At 57.3% G+C, this 15,171-nt stretch overlaps 6 protein-coding genes across 6 annotated transcripts; 3 read left to right on the top strand and 3 right to left on the bottom strand.

The window, feature by feature from the left end:
* Positions 1-174: 174 nt before the first annotated feature.
* SCHCODRAFT_02697331 (uncharacterized protein) lies at positions 175-1,217 on the bottom strand (the record flags this gene model as incomplete). The annotated part of the gene is made up of 2 exons (XM_003038342.2): positions 175-938; positions 992-1,217. The coding sequence occupies 2 exons, from the start codon at positions 1,215-1,217 to the stop codon at positions 175-177; spliced, it is 990 nt and encodes a 329-aa protein (XP_003038388.1).
* Positions 1,218-1,337: 120 nt separating this feature from the next.
* SCHCODRAFT_02175470 (uncharacterized protein) lies at positions 1,338-1,905 on the bottom strand. The gene is made up of 2 exons (XM_003038343.3): positions 1,718-1,905; positions 1,338-1,659 (listed from the first exon to the last, which is right to left on the bottom strand). Exons 1-2 carry the CDS (start codon positions 1,786-1,788, stop codon positions 1,458-1,460), a joined length of 273 nt encoding a protein of 90 aa, XP_003038389.1. The 5' UTR covers positions 1,789-1,905; the 3' UTR covers positions 1,338-1,457.
* A 914-nt stretch (positions 1,906-2,819) lies between these two features.
* Positions 2,820-5,365, top strand: SCHCODRAFT_02613307 (Pkinase-domain-containing protein). The gene is made up of 12 exons (XM_003036984.2): positions 2,820-3,059; positions 3,118-3,169; positions 3,223-3,253; positions 3,312-3,440; positions 3,488-3,535; positions 3,590-3,620; positions 3,674-3,782; positions 3,835-4,076; positions 4,129-4,233; positions 4,284-4,435; positions 4,486-4,972; positions 5,024-5,365. The coding sequence occupies exons 1-12, from the start codon at positions 3,057-3,059 to the stop codon at positions 5,174-5,176; spliced, it is 1,542 nt and encodes a 513-aa protein (XP_003037030.1). The 5' UTR covers positions 2,820-3,056; the 3' UTR covers positions 5,177-5,365.
* Positions 5,366-7,040: 1,675 nt separating this feature from the next.
* Positions 7,041-10,397, bottom strand: SCHCODRAFT_02613304 (Adaptor protein complex AP-3 delta subunit). The gene is made up of 10 exons (XM_003038344.2): positions 10,189-10,397; positions 9,979-10,140; positions 9,691-9,925; positions 9,501-9,640; positions 9,239-9,452; positions 9,042-9,187; positions 8,519-8,991; positions 7,758-8,463; positions 7,564-7,702; positions 7,041-7,503 (listed from the first exon to the last, which is right to left on the bottom strand). The coding sequence occupies exons 1-10, from the start codon at positions 10,342-10,344 to the stop codon at positions 7,139-7,141; spliced, it is 2,736 nt and encodes a 911-aa protein (XP_003038390.1). The 5' UTR covers positions 10,345-10,397; the 3' UTR covers positions 7,041-7,138.
* Positions 10,398-10,506: 109 nt separating this feature from the next.
* SCHCODRAFT_02613301 (uncharacterized protein) lies at positions 10,507-12,083 on the top strand. The gene is made up of 5 exons (XM_050344589.1): positions 10,507-11,313; positions 11,369-11,414; positions 11,466-11,647; positions 11,703-11,898; positions 11,950-12,083. The coding sequence occupies exons 1-4, from the start codon at positions 10,756-10,758 to the stop codon at positions 11,817-11,819; spliced, it is 903 nt and encodes a 300-aa protein (XP_050202500.1). The 5' UTR covers positions 10,507-10,755; the 3' UTR covers positions 11,820-11,898; positions 11,950-12,083.
* A 121-nt stretch (positions 12,084-12,204) lies between these two features.
* SCHCODRAFT_02613297 (FAD/NAD(P)-binding domain-containing protein) lies at positions 12,205-15,015 on the top strand. The gene is made up of 14 exons (XM_003036986.2): positions 12,205-12,339; positions 12,390-12,435; positions 12,486-12,589; positions 12,645-12,658; positions 12,721-12,744; positions 12,800-13,213; positions 13,267-13,411; positions 13,462-13,547; positions 13,602-13,713; positions 13,762-13,838; positions 13,888-14,280; positions 14,340-14,430; positions 14,481-14,660; positions 14,710-15,015. The coding sequence occupies exons 1-14, from the start codon at positions 12,219-12,221 to the stop codon at positions 14,718-14,720; spliced, it is 1,818 nt and encodes a 605-aa protein (XP_003037032.1). The 5' UTR covers positions 12,205-12,218; the 3' UTR covers positions 14,721-15,015.
* The last annotated feature ends 156 nt before the right edge of the window (positions 15,016-15,171 follow it).

Genomic DNA, 15,171 nt, shown 5'->3' with positions numbered 1-15,171 from the left:
GAGTATCAAGGAGTCATACAGGCTGCGGTATATGGGAATCGTAAAAGGTATAATATATGCCTATGTGTGTCGTACGAGAAGATCGAAGAGTCCATGGAATCCTGTGATATCCGAGTGTATGGCCCATCGCAGGTACAGATATCTGGAGGTCTAGGCAGCTACTGCAGCGACGGCTCACTGAGCGTCAGGTGCGGCAGTCTCCTCCGGCCGTGCGGGCGAGCCGTCGGTCGACTTGTTGTGGGCACCTTCGCCATGCTCAGCAGTCGCAGACCCTACGGGAGCCTTAGCGGGCTTCGAAGGCGCAGCGGACTCCACTTGGTGGTGCATGGGTACACTGTGCGAGGGGACCGGAGTGTTCGGCGGCGCACGGGAGTTTCCCTCGTCATCGGCCTTCCCAGGTGCATCCAGGTGCTCGTCAGCCGCGCGCGCTCGCTTGCTAGGAGGCTGGTCAGAGGCTGAGCCTTCCGAGGCTGCAGCGACTGGTATAGGCACGGGCGGCTGGACAGGAGCATCCGAAGGATTGACAGGCGGTTGGACAGGAAGGTTCGACGGACTGACTGGCGGTGCCGGCGGAGTAACAGGCAGGTTGGACGGGTTCAAGGGCGCCGGAGGGAGGTTCGACGGGTTGACGGGAGCAGGCGGGAGCTGAGAAGGGCCTGGCGGTTGTACCGGAGGAGACGGTAGCTGAGAGGGCATGGACGGTACCCCAGCAGCTGACATCATTTCCGACACAGATGCAACAGCAGCGCGCAGCTCGTCTAGGCGATCGTCGCTCTCCGCATCGTAGCTCCCATCGTCGTAGTCCTCCACGCTCGCGGCGCCGGCGGTGCCCTCCTTGCCACATAGCGCATCCGCGAGCGGTGTGAGGGGTAGCTTGCGCAGGATCCCACACACCGGAGCGGCGAGGCCCAGAGGACCAAGAAGGCCGGCGAGAAGGGCTGTACAGGCGTTAGTGAGTGGGTGTATGCGTCACAGCATGGTTGGTACGCACGTCCGCGGGCCATCAACTCGGTTCTCTGCTCTAGCTCATCTGGCGGCACCGCGCGTGCGGAGTTCAAAGACATATGCCGCGTATGGGCGGTGTGGAAGGACGAGCTGGGCGTCATCCCGCCGTGCTGGTTTTCGCCGGTGGGTGCGGCGAGGGCGCCGAGGCTGCCGGCCGACGACGAGACAGCGAGAGTGGCGATGAGAATGGAGGAGCTCGAGGGGATCTTCATCGTAGACTAGGCGGGTTGGTAAAATTAAGGATTAAAAGGATGTGGGCGTCTAGAAATGTGCGAGATGGAAGTTCGGGAAGAAAGCGAGGGAGGTGTTGTTGACGCGTCGCCACGGGCCTTTATAGTGGAATGCGTGCGCAAACAGCGGAGGTCCAGATCGGGCAGTATGACGAGCTTCGCTGTCGGGCGGGTGCGCACCGGGAAGGTGTTATTTGGCAGCACTTTGTTTCGACAGAAAGGTTAATGGAAGGGACTCCGCCCGATCCGGTGGTAGCCCGAGCCCATCTCGAGCAGATCTTCCTCATCGTCCAGTCGCGTTGGTCTTGAGAGCCCGGTGAACTCCTTCGCGCTGAGGACGGCATGCTCCCAGAGGTCACCGAAAAACTCGATGATGGTTGGGCCCATGCAGGTCGACGCGAGGCACCATAGAAGCGCGGCGGAGCTACCGCATATGTCAAGAAATGTCACTTACGGAAGAAGAACCGTCAAGGGCTACGCACAGGAAGATCGCGACGATGAAGAAGATGGGCATAAGCGCCTTGACGCTGTCGGTGCTTCCGCCGCTTGTCATGGTGATTCGGACAACGGATTATGCGGTGGAGGGGGGTCTTGAGCTCGCTGGTGCAGCGAGCGTAGAATGTGTGTGTGCTTGCTGAGAGTACTTGTGAGGGAGCTCAGCGACGAGAGCAAGACGCGTCGGGCCGGACGCGTTGCTGCTTAGCGCTCGGATTCCGGCCCGCACGGGACACACTTGCGGAGTCTTCCGAATGTTCCCACGCCCTGTTTTCCTCCGCTCACGCGATGTTCGACTTCACGAAAGCCACTCTGAAGCCCACAGCGCCCAGACCAACGTCTGCTTGCAACGGAATATATGCTCCTACAAACACCTCCGGAGCCCTCAGGCCAGACGTCCCGTTGGCAGTAGACTGAGTGCATCAACACGCCTCAGGGGACAGAGCTTCATCACCTCCTCGCCTGTTGAACCCCTGGTCCCTCTCCGAAAGGACAATGCCGATGCGCGACCTCACTGTCTTAAGCCAAGCATTTGCTCACCTCCCTGCTGTAGCGTGGACTCAGGCAATCCCTGTGCTCGAATGGAATACTCAGTCGCCTGACGACTCCATCCATACGGACACGGCGTTTTGTACTTCGCTTGCGCTTCTCTTGAACATTGGCCCTGTCCTGACAGATCGCTAGCCATCTGCCCAGTGTAAGCTGCATATGGACTTACATGAACGTAGTCCAGCCCAGACCTGCTCGAATCGTGTTATCTCTAACGATGAGCAGGTTCATCCCAGGCTCCTTCTCGTTCATGGGATCATGCGCAACTTACAGGAACAGTTCGCGGCCTTCCATCCAGTGTATTGGGGGATGGAAGACCTAGGCGGTAGATTGTATACGTAGATCAGAGTCGGTGATATTGTTATGAATTGCATTCCTCGTCTTTTCCTCCCTAGAGGAAGTGTAAGAACGAAGCCGCGTACCAGACCAGACGAACAAAGGGCGTCATCGAAACAGGCGAAATGCAATCAAGCCCTGGGCCAGCCTTCGAAGGGGCAGCCACATGGCAACGGCAGTAACCCGCACCGCGATAAATTGGGTCACCGCATTGCTTGTCATCGACCACCACATCTCCTGTCTTTGTCCTCGTCCCCGTTCACGTCTTTGAACGAATCCGCGCATCTCATCATCTCACGCCCATCGCGACGAACGCCAACACCGCGAACGAAAGGGATCTTGCCGGACGCACGGCTAGCTATACACCTTGTCTTGTGCGACGCGAATCGGCAGCAGAGAATACTACACATCTGAGCAGAGCGTGCTAACGAAGAATACGACATGGTGCGTGGATCCGATAGTGGCGTGCTCGGCATGGACTGAATGCGCGTCGTGCATGCAGGACACGCGCAACCAGGACCCCGAGGAGCTCTACGTCAAGCAGGACAGAATTGGTGCGTGTACCCATTCTTCCCATCCTGTACAGCTTCTGACGCTTGTCTTCTAGGCAAGGGCTCCTTTGGCGAGGTCTACAAAGGGTGCGGGTCCTCATCGACTCCTGCCAAGTCGGACACTCACCCTCCTTGCTCGGCTCAGCTACGACAAGCGCACCCAAAAGACAGTCGCGATCAAGATCATCGACCTTGAGAGCGCGGAGGACGAGATTGAGGATATCCAGCAGGAAATTCAGATCCTCTCGCAGCTGGACTCGCCCCATGTCACCAAGTGCGTCGCCCGTACACGCGATTGAACTCTCGCTGACGACCGCACAGATACCATGGCTCGTACTTGAAGGGCTCCAACCTATGGATTGTCATGGAGTGCGTCTTCCTATCCCCAAACCGCCGCGTCGCAGCGCGCTGACGACCTCACAGGTTCTGCTCGGGCGGGTCGTGCTCAGATCTGGTACCGATCTCGTCTCTGCGCGGCTGTCGCTCCCCCTCCTAACGCGCCTACAGATGAAACCCGGCGTCTTCCGCGAGGAGTACATTGCCATCATCCTCCGCGAGCTGTTGCGCGGTCTAGAGTACCTCCACACTGAGGGGAAATTGCACCGCGACATAAAGGGTACGCGTCGCGTGCAGACATCCGCGGAACCATTTCTCACGTGCCTCGGCAGCGGCGAACGTGTTGCTCTCCGCGGGTGGGGAGGTCAAGCTGGCCGATTTCGGCGTGTCGGGGCAGCTTTCGGGGACGCTATCGGCGAAGAAGAATACGTTCGTGGGGACGCCGTACTGGATGTCGCCTGAGGTCATCAAGCAAAGTGGATACGATCACAAGGCGGACATCTGGAGTTTGGGTATCACCGCCATTGAACTGGCGAAGGGCGAACCTCCGTATGCCGAACTCCATCCGATGAAGGTGTGTGGGGTAGCTATTGAGCGGCCCAGATGCTCATAGGCCCTCCCCTTAGGTCCTTTTCCTTATTCCGAAGAACCCTCCGCCGACTTTGGAGGGCAACTTCTCGAGATCATTCAGGGAGTTCGTGTCGTACTGTCTCCAGCGGGATCCTCGCGACGTACGTTTGACGGCGTACCCGGGATACCTCCCCAACTGACAACATGACAGCGACCATCTGCCAAGGAGCTGTTGAAGCACAAGTTCATCCGGATGGCGAAGAAGACGAGCTACCTGACTGAACTCATCGAACGGCACGAGCGATGGAAAGCCGAAGGCGGTGGCCGTGCAGAGGAAGACGAGCAGGATATGGTCAATGATCTGTGAGTCCACCCCCTGCGACTGGTCGTGTCCTGTCCCATAGCTTCTGTAGCCCACAGAGCGGTGATCCCGAAGACCTTTGGGACTTCGGTACCGTGCGCCATGTGAGCACCGTCGGCCGGTCACAGAGCAACATTCAAGTCTCTGGCCCTCCCTTAACATGGGAGAACGACGACAAACTATCGCGCGCGTCTGACTCTTCTTCCATCCGCGTCGCTACACAGCGCGGTGTCGGTGGCTCGACGTCTTCGCGAGCCTCGTCGACAACAGCGAAGGGCGATCTGCCGCCTTTGCCACCGCAGGCGCAGTCACGCAAGTTCGATACGCAGTCGACCGTGCGACATGCGCCGACGGCGGCAGCGAAGTCGGGGCATGCACCGAGAGAACCCTCGGATGAGTATGATGATTATGGAGATCAGTATGTGGACGATGAGGCGGTGGACAATTTGAACGGCAAGTTTTCGGGCGTGCAGTTGGAGGACGATGAGGTTGCGGACACGACGATGCTGGATTCGGTCATCTTGCCTGCGATAGCATCGGTGAGTCGGGCTGAACTAGTTTGTTTAGAAGACATCGTTAACACTCCACAGCTCTTCCCGCGCGTCGCATCGCAAGAAGCGCGGATAGCGTTGAGCGCTTTGCAGCGCGCATTCACGGAAGCGGAGCGCATCATCCCAGGAGTGACGCTCGAGTTCGTGAACGAGATCGTGGACTCTGTCGAGCACGTCGAGGACGATCGATGAGCGAATGCTGTATTACCCTCGGCTCATGGCATACATACTCTGTGCATGGGTTCGCCAGGATCTAATCGTTACCCATATACCTGGACCCTCCCTTGTTTTCGCGCAATCGTACACGCTCTTGGCAACATCTGCTCGCACCCATGTACTGTATCTCCGCTCTGTCCTGCAATGCAATACATTTGGCTGGAATGAATGAGGATGCGCTTTCATCCGGGCCCGTCCTTTGAAGTTCGTGGCCCGCACTTCGACGAGCGGCGCGGGTTGAACAGCCTGCCGGCAGTTGCCGTGTCGGTTTGGTTCCGCATTTCATTTCTTCGCCCCGTGTTTGCTACGGCGTCGAACGAGTCCTCTCCTTAGACACGAGAGATTGTGAGGTTGAACGCTTGCTCTAGCTTGGTGACGCTCTCTCTCAGGCCAGTGAGTTGCGCTCAGATCAGCACTCACGACTCATCGTCCGAAAGTCAGCCAGATTCATCGCCGTTGAATTGCAGATCCCTGCCCGGACCCTTCTTTCAGGAGCTGCTATTCTACGCATGCCCAGAATGGACACTGCATTGTGGCGCAGTCCTTCGGCCGCCAGATGATGGAAGCTTTTGTCGAAGAGTCGAATTTCAAATGACAACATAACCCCTTTGAGGATGTTTATTGTTCTCTTGCAGGTCATAGCGCTTCGCTGAGTTTGAATTGCTCGCGCTTACATAACCACCCAGGTCCGAGCAAATATAAGGCGCGAGCGCCCGCAGTTGAGCACCACCACCTTTCTTCCTCTGACCGCCACCATCCCCCACCGTCGCCACCCCCTTTCCCTACCCTTCGCCGCCGCTCCCCACCTTTTCTCTCTCTAACGTCCTCCATGTATCCGACTCCGACTTTTCCGACTACACCGACTCTCTCGGCGTCTACAAGAGACAATGACTAGCCAGCAAGATATATGGCAATGGCGTCGACTCTTGGACCCTAGGGACCTGGGAAATGTGGCAACGCGAACTGATAAGGTTTACCAAGGTGTGTGATCTTCCCATCATCTGGTCACCTCTCTGCTGACTCGTTGTACCCAGAAAGTGTGTTGCGCTCGTTGTCCATTATGTGGCATCATCTCATCGTCTCTCTTCAGCCAATGACAGCGCCTTCGCAGGCAATAGTCCGGGTATTCCCAAGTACGTCGCCTCATTCCTCACACACGCCACTGAACTCATCACACCAAAATCAGTGTGGCGCCGACTAGGCAATGGCGACAAGACGCAATGAGGGTATATCCCAATGAAACGACGCCGACACATCGACAACGTCGACAACGACCGGCGAGATGCTGTCAAGGTCCCCAGCTCTCAATTGCGCCACGGGCGGGGCGCGCCAAGGCTGCCTACGCTCTTTCGATGGGCACGTCGAGCTGGACTCTCGACGGGGCACAACCGAGGCAATCCGCTCGCAACAACAACTCAATTAAGTAGCTCCTGAGGACGGGGAGGCCAACCCGTCGGAGCGGCGTTTCTGTCCAGCCAGGGACGTTGCGCCCGGGCTGGGGTTTTCGTCCCCAGTCCACGCAGACTCGTAGGTGCCCTCATCGGGCGGTCGTCGCGATGCTCGACTCGGCCTTCGCGCTGTGGTTCTGCATTGTGGCGCGCTGTCTCGTTGAGGGCACCTACACCCCTCTTCCGGGTCCCGGGATGAACGTTGCCAATATGCGCAGTCGGGTACCGCGCCTTCGTGCGCGCGAACCCACGGCGGTGGCGCCCGCGGTCGTAGGGTCGGATATACATAATTTTTCACTGGCCGCCTCCTTCGGCGGCCCCTCCTTATTTTTTCAACCTAGCCGATATCCCACGTCTGTCGACGTTGTGGAGGGGCGGGTAGAATGAATGGGGACGGGGATCTTCTTCTGCATCGCCAGCCAGCAGAAGTCTATCATCATCAGAGAGTAAGCACATTGCCTATTGTCCATTGCATGCCACACATGTACATCTACGCCTGCGTATCCTTCTTCTTCTTCTTCGTTCCCGTCCCCTTCTTCTTCGTCCTCGTCACCTTGATGGGCTGAGGCGTGCTCGGCTCCGCCGCGTCGTCCTCCGGTACCTCATACTCTGCATACGGAGACATCGACGGAGGTCGCGGTGAATCAGCGAAGGCCCGACTGAGGAGCGGCGAACTACCCAAGGGCGATTGCGCTCTGCCACTTAGAGGTGTTGAGATACCCGTGGAGGATGGCCGTGAGGGTGGCTTCGCTCCCGGAGGCATCTCTCCTACGCGCTCGACGACGAAGGGCACAGGTGAGGGTGAAGGCGATTCTCGGTCATGACGCATCGACGGGAGGGTAGGATTGGGGGAGTCTAATGGCGAACATGGTATTTCAGAAATATGAACAGAATGATGTGAGATCAGTGCCGCACCTGGTAACAGCGAGGGCATTCCCTCGAGTTGTACAACTGGGATGGCGTCCACATCGTCGGGAGCGGGTGACTTTGTTGACGACTTGTCCATGATATAGTACGGGTCGTCCTTCAAGCGTTCCAGACGCTCGGCCTTCCTCTAAGAAAAGAATTCTGTCAGAACCTGCCTGGTTCGTAGCGGACGACAGACTCACCCGTTCCCTCTCAGCCCTCTCTTCTGGCGTTTCGGGCTGAACCTCCTCAATCGGGATCAGTGCGTCACCATTCGTAGCCTTGCCCTTCCCCTTCCCGTTCACGGCCTTCTCCTTGCCCTTATTACTGCTCCCGCCCTCTTTCTTGCTGCTCTTCTTCCCCGACTTTTTCGTCGGCTTTTCCTCTTCCATCTCCACCACCGGTGGCACGATCCACGCGTCCAGATCCAAACCCTCCGGCACCGGCACCGCAGCCTGCGCCTCCGCCGCAACCGGGTTGAGCTCGTGCTCAGTGAACAGCGGTCGAATCAAGTACAGGCTCTTCGGGAAATGCGGCTCCGCCGCCGCAGGCGCGCCAAACCCACCATCTTCCTCTGCCGCCGCGAACGCGTACGCGGACTCAGACTTGGGCGTGAACGAGCCCAGGTCCGCGCGAATAAATTGGAAGAGCTGCAGCGTCTCCGCGGCGCGCTCCTGCACCTCGACGTGCGGGCTGCTGGCGAGGTCGGTGGCGCGGGTGATGATGGTGTCGACGGTGGCTTGGAGCTCGGGCAGGTCGTCGTTGTCCCAGTTGGCGGCGAGCTCGGCGGCCCAGAAGCCGAAGATCTTGACGGCGGCTTGGATGTACATGGCCATGATGTCGGGTGGGAGGAGGGTGATTTCGGGTTGGAGAAGGTAGGGGATGAGCTTTTGCGGGTCCATCATTTCACTGAGGCCGAGTGTTAACCTCTGCGACTGGACAGGTCACGATCAGAACCACTCACTTGCAATACTCGCCACAGATCCACGCAGCCGCCCACAGCACCTCCGGACAACTCCCCTCCTCTTTCGCATTCCTCAACATCGTATCGTCCATCACGAGGCTCGCCATCAGCTTCACCCCATACCGCCGCACGGCCCTCACCCTCCCCACCACATCCACCAGCTGCGCGCACACCTCCGCGCCGATGCCCGACACGCCCGCGACGTTCGCGAGGTCGACGAGCACGGAGAGGTACCACTCGAAGTTGCCGACGTGCTCGTACATATTGGCGGAGCACATGCTGAGGATGCGCTGGCAGAGCACGAGGCGGTAGGCGGCGGACTGCGAGGGTGAGGCGAGGGTGGCGGGGCGGCCGGGGGCGGTGGATATTCGGGCGAGGGTTTGGGCGGCGGTGGGTTGGGTGGCAGTGACGCTTTCAGGGACGAGATGGGAGAGGATCTGTTGAACGATGGATTGGAGGTTGCTTTCGTCGGCCTGAGGGCGGGGATAAGCCAGTGTCGAATGAGGTGTAGATGTACGCTTACCATGGCGGAGACCAGATCCAATGCCCGCATTCGGATGCTGATGTCCTGGTCGTTGACGCTAGATAGGATGGTATCCTGGTATTCAGCGACGAGATGAGGGTGTGTAGGCACGATCTTGACCATCGCAAGAAGTGCGATATATTTCACTGCGCGAAAGTCAGCCTCAGAGCAAGCTTAGAAAATTCGACTGGACATACAATTCTGGTCAGGATCCTGGATGAACGCTGCCAACTTCGTGACGCATGTCCTTGCCAAGTTGTCGCCCGCATGTCCGCGCAGCATCCCACCAATGATACACGTATGCACACATTCATACAAAAGGGATATGGCGGGGGTGGTAGAGATGAGGTCAACGATCTGCGGTTGGAGCTTCTTGACCAGGCGGGGTTCGTATGGCATCATGCTCCCGAACTGGATGAATGATCAGTACGAGTATGGTAGGGCGAATAAGCGCCCTACGAGCTTGATGATCTTGATCAGCATCCAATTGTTGGATGAGGTCGTGAGGAGGTGGAAGAGCTGGGGCGCGAGGCTCAGATAGTCGGTGGGGCTCTTCCGTGCCAGTTCGCAGAGTACGTTGACTGTGGCGGCTACCACAGCTATATGTATAATCAGTATCCATGATACTCAGTAACTGTGTACCACGCACCTCCATCCGGATCCTCCAGCCGATCTTTGAGACGGGGCAACGCCGTCTGCGCCGCAGCGGGATACTGCTGAAGGACCTTGTACATGACCAAGACGGCGCGTTTCCGGATTTGCGGACGCGAGTGCGTGAGCATCGCAATTAGCTCAGGCGCGAGATCGCGTGAGAGCTCAGGGGTAGCGATATGGGATACGCCGTTAAGGGTGACGGCTACGTCTGCAGGCGTCGACGTCAGGTCCTGACGAATAATGTAACTGGGAGGTGCAATGTTGGCTGAGCGGGCGTACACACCTTCTTGAGGAGGTTTGTGGTGAGCATGAGCACATCCGTGTCCTTGTTAAAGGACTGGGTGGCTGCGAGGTACCCAACCGACTTGAGATGGAACCGAGGCGAGGACATAACCTCGACGACATGGAAGGAGGCCCAGCTCATGTCGTACCCAAGCATGTCAAGCTGTAGATGGTCAGATATCCATCCCCCGTGCATAGTTCAGCAACGCACGTATGTGAGCTTCAGCACGGCGCCCGCCTTAAGCTCCATGTCCTCCTCGCGCACTTCCCGCTTGATCTCCTCGACCGCCTTGTTGATGAACTTGCTCTCATCCTTCTTGTTTGCGCGTAGACCTCTGATGAGGTCCTGCAACGTCCGCTCCCACATTCTTGGATCTGTATAACGGCGACGACGACGTCGAGGACGTCGGTCGGGACGAGGAGCAGGGGACGCGGTATCCGGCCCGCCGGCATGCGTCACTCCTGATCCCTATCACGTGGTAGTTCAACTTGGATTAAACGCTCGTCTCCAGCTTGTCTCTTGCCTTCATGAACTCGCCCTTGGGTGCTAGAAAGCTCGATAGACACTCAAGAATATATCCCTCGGCAATACGTCTACATCTTGCCAGCGCACAAGGCTTTAGCGTTCTCAGACCGCTGGCCACGCCATCGGTCCAATTTCAGCAATGATCAGTCTGACTCGGGAGGCGGCGATCAACGACGGTGAGAGCAGATAGCGCAACAATCCCCTCTCGCGTCCTCCTCCCATCACTACCAGCCTCGTCGTCTCATCTGTGGCATGTCTCTCCCTGCCATCGCCGTCCTTGGCGCTGGGGCTATGGGCTCCAAGATCGCCCACCGCCTTCATACTTCCGGTACAGGCTCCATCCTCACCAACCTCGATGGCCGGTCCCCTGCTACCCGTCAGCGCGCTGCCCAGGCTGGTATGGTGGACGCGTCATACACAGACATCGTATCCCGGGCGACGCTTATCCTAAGCATCGTCCCCACCAAGGAAGCTTCAGGAGTGGCTGAGCTCGTCGCTTCTGCATACCGTTCTGCCGGGCTGACTCGCAAAGCTACGTTCGTGGACTGCAATGCGATGGGTCCGACGACGATGCGGGGTATCGCAAAGGTGTTCGATGGGACGAACATCGTTGTCATCGATGGTTCCATCATCGGCGTGCCGCCCTCTGATACTTTCAACCCCGGAATATATCTCTCAGCGGAAGAGAAAGACGAGCAAGATCTAGACGAGACCGTCGAATTACTGAAGAAGTATGGCTTGAATCCCTTCGCACTGAAGGGCCAAGACGCGTCCATCGGCGCGGCTAGCGCACTAAAGATGTCGCACTCGGCAAGTCCTTTCACAAAATGACGGCTGAAGCCGCCTCTCATTGGCTCTCCTATAGGGTATCGTCAAAGGCCTCATCGGCCTTTTCTACACGATGATCCTTGGTGAGCATCTTCGCATACACTCTACCTAGACAGCTGACCTCATTTACCTAGCCGCCGACCGCAACTCGCCCGCTACAACCACCGCTCTCCTCCACGCGCTCGAGCACTCACAACCCGCGCTCGTCGACCGCGCCATCGATCTGGTGCCCGCGAGCATCAGCAAAGCGTACCGGCATATTTACGAGATGAAGGAGGTCGGCGAGTTCGTCGGCGGGGCGCAGTCTTCAGAAAGTCCGTCCAACCGTGAAGGTGGTACTTCTGCGTCGGGTGAAGCAATTCCGCCTGCAGAAAACCAAAGCTCAATTCTCGGCCCCGAAGTGCAGCAGACGTTCCTGGGAATTGAGGCGCTCTATCGCGGGCTCGCGCGGGCGAACGAGGAGGGCAGCAAAGAGTGCGATGTGTTGAGGGACTTCGCGGAGGCGGCGAAGAAGTTGCGGAAGGAGGGCGGATAGTGAAGTGGTATCAGGCGACTTGGATATAGAATGTACGTTATTGAACTTTCGGCATGTGTGCATAGGCTCACTGACTATCTCAGAACACCTGTCGTTCCTCTTGAACATGTACACCTAATCTCACGGACATTGTGTTCCGAAGCTGGAGCTTTACACCCGTGAAGTCTTCTTATCGAACAGCGCTTGACTGGACGAGAATAGAGACACCCTTTCCAACAATGTGACCTCATTGAGAGTCATAGATGCGGCTATGAGCAGCGGCCTAGCCGATAGCGAGCGAAGTCGCCCTCGTGTATAAAGGGATGAGGTGTCGACGTTGTAAAGCTATCGTGACTGATCCTCAATCTCCATCATGGACCGTGACGCCAACGGATCAGCGCGACCTCAAGGAGACCAGTCACCTTCTGTTGCTCGTGAAGACACCGCTCTGCAACTGGGCGACTTCGCGATAGATGACCCTCGCCCCATGAAAGGTCCGTATCACGTGCTGCATCTTCCTGCCTTTAAGCTGACGAGACCCCAGTCGTCGTCATCGGCGCAGGCTACTCTGGTATCATCGCTGGTATACGGTGCGTGAGCTGGCGCGCACGAATTAACGTTGCGCTCACGGATCGCCCAGCTTTCGGCAGTATATCCAGAACCTCGACTTGACGATATACGAGGCCAACGCGGGGGTGGGTGGGACGTGGTACAGCAACAAATATCCTGGTCTTGCGTGCGATGGTGAGTGGGCACTGAGGGAAATTGATACTGATGAAATGACAACGTCGCCTTGCAGTCGCCAGTCACGCAGTACGTCGCTCATTGCGCACTAGCAGGCACTATCAGCGAGGCTGAACATACATTTTCCCCAGTATCAACCCACATTCGCACCCAATGTACGCATGTCCAGCGTCATTATGATTGGTCTATGGCTCACGCGTCGTCCGACAGCCCGACTGGTCTAAGTTCTACGTCTCCGGGCCCGAGATTCGCGCCCATGTCGAGTACATGGTCGACCACTGGAAGCTTAGACCGTTCATCAAGCTTCGCCATCGGCTGGTGCGCGCGGAATGGGACGATGAGAAGGGCAAGTGGATTCTTACTATCGGCGTCGAGCCGGAGCTGCCGGGCGTCAAGGAGGGGCAGACGGAACACGAAGAGGCGGTGCAGTTTCAAGACACTGCGGACGTGCTCTTCACCGGCTTTGGCCTGCTTAGTCGCTGGTCTTGGCCGGACATTGAGGGCCTGCAGGCGTTCAAGGGACCCGTAATTCACAGCGCACAGTGGGAGACGCCTGAAGGTGGGGATACATGGGAGGAGAGCGTACGAAACTGGGGAGAAAAGCGCGTCGGCGTCGTCGGTCTGGTCAGTGCTCGATTGACCTTACCTCGTGCACGCGACTCACCCCGCTCATCCAGGGCTCGTCTGCGATACAGATCGTCACAGCCTTGCAGCCTCGCGTTGGCAAACTCGTCAACCTCGCCCGTGGCAAGACCTGGATCTCGAATGCCTTCGGTGCTAGCACATTACAAGCTTTGGCGGGCACGAAAGATTGCGGCAATTGTAAGCTTCTCAATACTCGATATATATTGAACTGCTCATTTCTTTGACAGACGAATTCACAGCAGCCGACAAGGAGAGGCTTAGGAATCCAGAGGAATACCTGAACTTCAGACGCGAGATCGAATCGGCGATCAGTGTGAGTCGTATGTTTTTCTCTCGTATAGAACAGTATACGACCAAAAATTTCCAGGTAGCCTGGGTCGCGAAGATGCGCGGCTCCGAAGCGCATGTCGCGGGCATGCGAGAGCTACAGGAAATTACGAAAAGGAAGCTTGCCAAGAAGCCATGGATAGCTGACAGTCGTGCGTTCATTCGTCTCATCCCATCGAACACTATTGACCGACCGTCAGTGATACCCGAGTTCAGCCCTGGGTGTCGTCGACTCACTCCATGTCCTGGTTATCTGGAAGCGCTCTGCGAGGATAACGTGAGCAGCGACGCTGTCGAGGCAGGCACTACTTAAACCGGCACCCCAGGTCGATTTCGTATCGTCTCCGATCGCACGGGTAAACGAGAATGGTCTTGTCACCCAGGATGGCCAACAGATCGACCTCGACATCCTCATTTGCGCCACCGGCTACGACTCGTCGTGTCACCCTGGCATCCCCATCATCGGCAAAAACGGCGTCGACTTGAGGGACAAGTACACGCCGTACCCCAAGACGTACCTCTCGATGGCTGTCGACGGCTTCCCGAACTGGTTTCAGTCGCTTGGCCCCAACTCTGCTTCTGGATCGGGGTCGGTCATGAATACCATCGAGGCGCAAGTCATGTACGCGGTCAAGGCGACGCAGAAACTGCAGCTGGAGCGGCTGAAGAGCATGGACGCTAAGAAGGAAGCGGTTGACGACTTCGACGCGTATATAGAGGTGAAGTCATGCGGCTAGCTGACCTGACGTAGTCCTAGACTGATCTGCGGTACGCATAGGCGTTGTTCCCCAAGACGGTCTACAGCGAGCATTGCAAGTCGTGGTATAAGAATCGCAACACGGATGGCCGCATCTGGGGCTTATGGCCAGGCAAGTATATTCCAACTTTATTTGATCATGTATCTGACGCCGTTCTGAAGGGTCGACATTGCACATGCTTCGAGCGCTTGAGCGTCCTCGATGGGAGGACTACACTTATGAGCCACTGGAGAAGACGACCACTAATCGCTTTTTCTGGATGGGTAATGGGGCGACCGTGTCAGACATGGACCCTGTCGGTCATAAGGCCTTTTACCTGGATAAAATCGACGTCCCTCCAGGTGAGCATACGCTTCTCTCGAAGGCGCGGCTGCTCACGACGTGCCAAAGTACCCAAGTAGATGGGCTTGGGATGCCACATGCAGAACAGTACTGGTAGCCTCGTCCCCACCTGTCCGGTAGTTCGCCCTTGTATCGTATTGAACCCGATCAACTCGGACAATGCGCTTCCGATAAGTATTGCGCTACATGAATGGCAGTCGACCAAGCAGAACATTCGGCTCTGGGACCTTCTCCACAAACACCACTTGACCAGCTGCGAACACCCTCCATCGCGAACCCCTGTTCACGCCTGTAGCCATCGTGACCACGTCCAAAGGGCCTACTTGTACAAGGCCTGGGCCTCCTCCCCGCCCTTCAATACACTGAATCAGGTTGGAATCAGACGCAATAGAAGAGGAAGGGTGGGAGCCCGCAACTACTCCGGTTCGTATCATCAGGCGTGGTAGATGGGAACGAGCGGAAGTCCGACCCACCTATTGTGCTGCTATCACATATAAAGGGACAGGGCGT

The sequence above is a fragment of the Schizophyllum commune genome (assembly GCF_000143185.2).
Source record: "Schizophyllum commune H4-8 unplaced genomic scaffold SCHCOscaffold_2, whole genome shotgun sequence".
Lineage (NCBI taxonomy): Eukaryota > Fungi > Basidiomycota > Agaricomycetes > Agaricales > Schizophyllaceae > Schizophyllum > Schizophyllum commune.
Note: the sequence above shows the minus strand (reverse complement) of the source record. Positions and strands in the feature narration are given on the sequence as shown.